This window comes from Merops nubicus, unplaced genomic scaffold (genome assembly GCF_000691845.1).
Source record: "Merops nubicus isolate BGI_N331 unplaced genomic scaffold, ASM69184v1 scaffold8484, whole genome shotgun sequence".
NCBI lineage: Eukaryota > Metazoa > Chordata > Aves > Coraciiformes > Meropidae > Merops > Merops nubicus.
In genome coordinates, this window is record NW_008606276.1 from 26,808 (window position 1) to 34,492 (window position 7,685).

The 7,685-nt window shown below is 48.1% G+C and overlaps 1 protein-coding gene across 1 annotated transcript in view; it reads right to left on the reverse strand.

Annotated features, from left to right (window-relative positions):
* MYRIP (myosin VIIA and Rab interacting protein) overlaps nucleotides 1-7,685 on the reverse strand; it is a gene marked incomplete at its 5' end in the record, with an annotated part of 65,904 nt that overhangs the window by 16,866 nt on the left and 41,353 nt on the right. The window contains 2 exons of the mRNA XM_008939597.1: nucleotides 1,867-2,044; nucleotides 6,786-6,935. Coding sequence (XP_008937845.1) covers nucleotides 1,867-2,044; nucleotides 6,786-6,935 — 328 coding nt within the window. The remainder of the gene's footprint in view (nucleotides 1-1,866; nucleotides 2,045-6,785; nucleotides 6,936-7,685) is intronic.

Consider the following 7,685-nt stretch of genomic DNA (forward strand, 5'->3'; position numbering starts at 1 on the left):
CCATTCTGCCATACTCCGAATCAGAAACTAACACTTAGAATCATAGAATACTTTAGGTTGGAATACTTTATTTTTGGTGCTGGGTTCCCTCCAAAGGTCTGCCAGCTGACCTGCCCCATGGCACTCTGACAGGTACCTGAGATGGTAACAAGAAACAGACCCAAGAGCTGGCCAAGATTCTGTAGCACGCTGCCTCAGACCCAGAAAATCAGAAGACCCAGCAAGCCATAGAATCATTTAGGTTGGAAGGGACCTCCAAGATCATCAAGTCCAACCATCAAGCCAACACTCTGCTAAAACAGAATCAGTATCTGTCAGGGCTGGAAGGGACCACAAGGATCCCCCAGTTCCAACCCCTCTGCCATGAGCAGGGACACCTCCCACTAGATCAGGCTGCCCAGAGCCTCCTCCAGCCTGGCCTTAAAGACCCCCAGGGATGGGGCCTCAACCCCCTCCCTGGGCAACCCATTCCAGGGTCTCACCACTCTCATGGGGAAGAACTTCTTCCTCACATCCAGCCTGAATCTGCCCACTGCCAGCTTTGCCCCATTCCCCCCAGTCCTGTCATTACCCCATATCCTAAAAAGTCCCTCCCCAGCTTTCTTGTAGCCCCCCTAAGATACTGGAAGGCCACAATAAGGTCACCTCGGAGCCTTCTCTTCTCCAGACTGAACAGCCCCAACTCTCTCAGCCTGTCCTCACAGCAGAGCTGCTCCAGCCCTCGGATCATTCTCGTGGCCCTTCTCTGGACACTTAAAAGTCATGGTGATGACTATTTAAAGTGTGAAGATTCAAAACACAAGAAAGATGTGGGGTGCAGTGGGTAACAGACCTACAGAACTTCTTGCCTAAAGGTGTTACAGCTGCTGGAAATTACTCTGGGATAAACCAGAGATGGACATGGAAGAGAAATCCCTTGAGGTTTACTGAAAGAAAAAAGCCAAAAATTCCCAGTTTGGCTCTTGACTCATCATTTAAACCAGTGCAAACTGTAATCAACATGAATTGTGAACTTCATCTTAGCTCCATGATTCAAAAGCCCACTGCTGTGACCACTCCACAGGCTTGCTGGAGATTTCTTGGATTGCCTGTGTCCTAACAGAGCTGCTTACTGCTGCATGGGGGAGATCCCACCACCAGCTCTTTACTAGAAGCTGGAGAGGCACCACAATTTCATCACAAATGGGGGTTTTAGATGAAAAGCAGAACAAATCCTTCCAGCAGAGCACCTGAAAGGAAACTGGGTCAATTTGTCTGTTATGGTTAAGCAATTGTTAAGCACTAAATTGCTCACCAGTTGAATTTGATGGGAGTGAAGTGGGCTTTGCAATTTAAGCACCCAATTAACTGCTTTACTCAAAATAGGCCTTCCACTGGGAAGCCCAGGAGAAAACTCCTCTGACAGGGGCTTGGATGAGCAGTTCCCAGAGTGACACACACTTAGATCTCAGCACTGACTTACTACCCACTTACTTTGTTGGGGGAGGACACTAATTTCCAGCCCCCCAGTTTATCCACTGGCATTCCAGATCTTGAAGTAAGGAGGGAATTGCATCGTGCCCCAGGGCCCTTGGGCTCCTGTGTCTTAAAAGCTCTAAAAACCATCCAAATTAGATGTCTCATGTTTCCTCACAGTCCGAAACCTACTCCACAGAGACCCAAATTTTGAATCTTTCTTGGAAAAGCTAAGATAAGCAATGACCAACCCAAAGAAATCATGACAGGGTCACCAAATAGCTATTTTTACACAGGACCCCTGCAGGTAGAGCAGGATTCCCTGGAGAGGTCCCTGCTTTAGGTCATATCCACTCCACAGGAGAGTGTGAACCAAAGAAAAAGAATCATATTCGTACTAGAAATATTTACTTGTTTCATTTAGCCTGTCCACACTTTTCCAGCTGGGTAATGCAGAGAGCTTGTGGTCCTTCTGTTTCCCAAATTGTCCCTTCTGCTGCCTCCAAAGAGCCTCAGTCACAGATGATGCAGGGTCTGCTCCTCTGCTGGGTGGATCTTCGCTAGCCAGGGAGAATGCAGACTGAGACCTCTGCAGGAATAAAAATCAAACAGAAGGAATTAAAACCAGAAATACTTAATTATCAAACTCTTTATTGTCATTGGCATGGGTATTCAGCTGTCCATGGAAGTGTGGGATCTGCCAGCAGCCAGAGATGGAGCTCAGTGTGTTCCACAGCACTGTTTCATTGCTTATTTATGTGCATTCCTGATGCCATGCAAGGAGGCAGGAAATTATGTATCCTACCCCAGAGCAGATCCTCCCACAGATCAGACATTTCAGCTTTGACTTAGGTGCTGGGGTCAGTTACAGAAGTCACATTTACAGTTCCACCAGGGGAGGTTGAGGTTGGACACAAGGAAAAACACCTTCCCCTGGAGGGTTGCCCAGGGCTGTGCCAGGCTGCCCAGGGCAGTGGTGGAGTCCCCACCCCTGGAGGGGTTTCCAAGCTGTGGAGATGTGGGGTGAGGGACACGGGGCAGTGGGGACCTGGCAGGGCTGGGGGAATGTTAGACTAGTTGATCTTAAAGGTCTCTTCCAACCAAAATGACTCTATGATTGACAAAGACCTGAGAGGTCAAGAATGTCCTTCCTTCCCAGCTAAAGCTCCTAGCACCTTTTCCAACCAGAAGTTCTGATTCCTCAGCCAAACCCCCTGTCAGGGAGGTGCTGTTTGAGATGTGTTTATCTGTGGTGAATTACAAGGCTGCCCTCTTTGCAGTCGGACGTGGAGCTGCTGCAACCCTTGGCTCCTGCAGTGAGTGAGAACATCAGCAGATGGCATCGCAACCCAACAGCTCATCTGCTCTGCCCCCTGCACAGGCTCCTGGGGGCCCTGTGCTCCGTGGCAGCTCGCTGGGCAGCCCAGCACCCATGAAGTTTGCAGTAAATCAGTTGTTAGGTACTTGGACAGGAATCACAGAACCGTTCTGGTTGGGAGAAACCCTAGAAGGGTAGAGGAAGGAGGTGAGTTGGTGTTTTCATCTCGAGTCTAATTGCAGCCTCACACAAACTCATTTCTTTGTTTTTTTCCCCAAGAGAATACTCTTTACTGAACACAGTTATTCCTTTCTCAATAATTTCTCAGTTGCTCAGTGCCCTCAGCAACTTTTCACGTCCTGTTCTGACCCTCATCTGAAGTTGTGCTCAGCAGAGTGCTCCCCAGCAGAGAGAATTGCTCTACCTCCTACTCAAACACCCACCCGACAGAGGAAGCCTCAAGAGTTCTGTGTTTATTTGCTCCTCACTGTGACAATACACACCCTGATTCCATCTAAAAATAAAGTCAGATCTCTCAGGCAGCCTAGCTCTGAGCATCACAGGGTTTAAGTTAGACCTTAAAGCTTTGTGAGACCCAGCAAGCTACTGGGTTAGCACCTGCAAAACAAAATAAAGGTGAAAGAACCACACAGGACCTAAATTGTTTGGAAAATGTTATGAAATGACCACCCTGCTCTCTCCTGCTCCCTTTCATGTCTCAAAACCCACCTTGGTTTGCTTGCAGTAAGTGCAATTCAGCTGAATTTAAGCCTGCATGGCTGAAATGACTGAAACCCAGGTTGCTTGTGCAGTGGGACCACAACGTCCCCCCTGCAAAGTCAGCAGCTGACAGCACGACCTGGAAAGCAGCTGGAGAAAGCTGGATCTTCTCATAATAAATATTAATAAACACCAGACCCACTCTTTTCTAAACACCAAATGCTTTTCCATCTCTCAGTGCACTCTTTTCCCTCGTTCTGGGCCCAGAAGATGGTGCTGTAGATGGGTTATTTGCTGCCTGGTTTCCTTCCAGAAGAAGCCATCAGGATCCAGCCACTGTGCTCCTGGAGAAACCCACCCCTGCCTCGCTGCAGGGAGGTCCCAGCAGCACACCCTGTGCAGCCTTCTGATCCCTGCTGGTGTCCAAAAGCTCATTTTCCCCATGGCACAAGCCTTTCATTAATTAGAGATAAACATGGTGTTTGTGAGGCAGAGCTGCTGACAGGTAAGAACTGATGCCAGCTGGTCCCAGCTTCCCCCAGTGCCTCCCACTGCTAAGCAGGATTCCTCCTCAAAAAAAGTATTCTTCAGATATTGGAGACAAACCTACAGAGGTGTCCAGCACCTGTAAAACCTCCAGGGATCTCCAGAGCACCGTTGGACCTCAGGCTTGTGCAACCTTCCTTCTCTTTAAAGGCAAAAATAAACTCTTGGCACACTGTGGACCATATAATTAGCTGAAGCAGTAAATTTCCACTTCCCCTGAGGTGCATCAAAACGTGTGTTTAATGAAATCCTCCTTTTCCCTATACCCCTGGCTGGTTTATAGGCTATAAATGATGGATGAGCTTCTGTTTACACACGCAATCTTTTAGCTGTAAAATAAAGACCAGTAATGAAACACTTAGGGCACAGCAGGACACCCGTGCCCCATCCCTGCTGAAATGGGATGCAAGATGCCAACTGGTCCTTTGCTCCCACTGGAAGGGAGGTATTGAGGAGGGAAAAGGGATGGGGAGAGCAGAGGAGCCTCCACCCAACTCCTCCTGTCCCAACACCATGCAGCCTTTGCTTACAGGCCATGAGAAACAGATGGTGCCATCCACCTCTTTTTGAGGAGAGGGGGAAATTAAATATTCAGCCCTGGATCACTATTTTTAGCACTGGAAAGGGATCTCAAGGAAACCTGAGGGGTGAGGGGGGAAAAGGGAAAAGCCAATATTGATAGCTGCCACTGCACCACAGCACTGCAGTGGAACCATCAATAATCTGGTCAGGGAGATACTCTGTGTGTGTGTCTGCTCCTCAACATGAAGATCAATGGATTTTGCTCCAGTTAAGCTCACCCAGCTCCAGACCTCTGCATGCAGCACTTACTGCACACCACAGAGAGGCAGTTTCACTTAGTTAATGCTGATTTTCAAGCAAGGGATTTGGGATGAGCAGGGAGGTGGTGCAGGGCTTCCCACTGGAAGTTTCTGGCTGATACAGATGAGCTGCACACACAGAGCTGTGATTAAAACAAAAATGGCTTGGCAGGAATAACCAGAGTTAGGTCTGGGATTCTTACAGCTCCCCCCAACACTGTAAGCAGGTGAGTTTGGTGTCTGCTTACACTAAGAAAATTCTCCTCTATTTGAAGAAAAGTAGGAATAAACACTGCATACTTCAAAGGGCAAAAATAAAACAATAAACCAACTAAATTTATGGGAGGGGGTGAGAGAATCCAGACCAGATGGCCAAATTAATTTCTGGTTTTTAATGCCCCGTGGGAAGACAACTGGGTCAAATGGTGCCAAATGTGGTGACAGACCCTGTGAAGAGGTAGGAAGTCCTTCCAGAGCACTGCACACCTCTGGAGCTCTCGTCCTGACTGATGGCTGCAGAAGTTTGGAAGCTGTTCATTGCAGCTTTTCTCACCTCAGCCTGACATTTCTGCTACTCCAGGAGGCTGCACCAACTCCACTATTTCTCAAACCAATGAGCTTCCCTCTGGCAAAAACTGACACTCAAACTTGCTACTTTATTTCAAAATGTGTTGAGATTGAGCTCTCCCCATGCAGAACAGGCTTCTGGTGTAACAGCTGAGGATCTGAACAGCCTGATCCCCCAGGCCCTGTCCTTAAACTCCAGGAAGAAAACCCAGTTGAGTCAGACACAAAATTAACTCTCCCTCTCCTGGCTCTTACCTTCCACAAGCAAGCTGCCAAGGAGCTACAGAGCAAAGAGCTTAAACAAGCTCACCCTGACTTGTGGTCACAGACTGGGTTGGGTGGGAAGGGACCTTTCAAGGTCATGGAGTCCAACCCCCTGCAGGGAGCAGGGACATCTGCAAGCAGAGCAGGTAACACTTGGTTAACAGCAGCACCTTAAAGGTATCACTCTGTCAATTTGGAAACAGGGGGGGATGAGAATGTGAGTCTGTGTCTCAGCAATTCTGGCATGAATCTACTTTCCCTGGCAGCTGAGGCACAGCACAGTTTGGGTGGCTCTACTCACAGGCAGAGAGGTGGCCACTGCTGCAGTGGCAGGATGCTTAAAGTGCTGTACCAAAATGTGCTGGAGCTCATCTGTCACTGTCCTCCCCCTCCAACCCAAACAGCCTACTGCAGAACCACAGAATCGTTTAGGTTGCAAAAAACCCTTTGAGATCATCTCAGTCCACCCATAAACCTCATCCAAACCTATAGCTTATTTTCACTTCTCTTCCCTTGCTGCTGCTCTTAAAATGTTACTGATGCAGCTTGTCAGATTTTCTTCAGCCTTGTAGCAGGAGCTAAAGGCTGAGCTGAGAAATACATGAAAGAAGAAGGAAATACTGAAATAAATGAAAGGAGGAGGAAAGACTCTTTAGTGTAAGAGATAAATGGTGCTCTACAGCCAGGTTTATTTTTTTGGTGGTGATGGTGGCTGTTTTCTTTAAGATGGCTTAAGGAGGAAAAAAATTACTATGGAAATCTCACACTGTAGAAAAGAAAACGCAACGTTCAGCACAAACCCAAATAAAGCCTAAGTGAGCATCAAACCTGTTTTAAGGAATAAACACTGAGGCACTGAGCCTTGTCAGCATCCCAATCAAGCAGTGGGATCACCCACACCACCAACGTGCTCCTCCCCAACACCACACAACATCTGTGCTGGGCTTCCACGGCCCGTGACGTGCGAGGAGAGCAACCCACCGAGCGACACGTTGTCTACTCCTCTGCTGTCCCATTGCAGGCTGGAAGCATCCTTCTGCATGGTTCCAGTCAGGAATTGAGGGAAAAGCCCCATATTTGGTGAGAGCACTCACCCATAAGGTGTAGGAGCCCCGTCTGCTGCCTGGGAAGGTCAGCATGCTCTGGTCTGAGGCGGCGACGGACGCCAGGCCGCTGCTCCTGGACGGTGGCCATTCCAAGTCAGCCTCAGCCTGCTCACTTTTGCTCTTCTGCTTCTTTATGATCTGTAAGGAAGAGGGATAGGGGAGTAAAAACAGTGCTTGGAACACACTGTGTGGAGAAAAAGTACCTTAACCCTGTCTGACCCCCTGGTTTTGCAAGGAAACGTGACATCCTAGATGTAAGGGGAATTTCAAGGCTCCTGTGGTATCTAGACACTTTTCTGCTAAAAAAAAAGAAGGAAAAGAGGTCTTAGGCCTCTAGGCACTGGTTTTGTTTTTGAAAATCTACATTGTCTGCAGAGAAGCAGGAGATCATATAGCCTGTGTCCCTATGCTGACAGATTATATCCTGCTACACTTAATTTCCACAAATTCTGACTCCAATTTAAAATATCTGCTGGATATTATTCTGTAGGGTAAAAGACCCTGTTAGGCAGCACTTGAGAAAAGCAGAACAAATTCCAAGCTTGGCTGATATAGGTTCTGGACTATCAAAGACCTGATAAGCAGAATTAATCTTCTAACATTCCTATTAAAAACGAAGGCAAATTATTTTCCATTGAGCTGCTTTTCTTCTGGCTTTTCTTGAGAGGCTTCTGAACAACATGTTCCTCTTCTGGTGTGTTGTTGTTCAATGCCACATCCCATCCACAGATCTTGTATCAGAAATAGTGTGGCTGGCAGGACCAGGGCAGGGACCATTAGTCTCCCCTGTGCACTGGGGAGGCTGCACCTCACATCCTGGGGTCAGTTTTGGGCCCCTCACTCCAAGAAGGAGCTTGAGGGGCTGGAGTGTGGCCAGAGAAGGGCAAC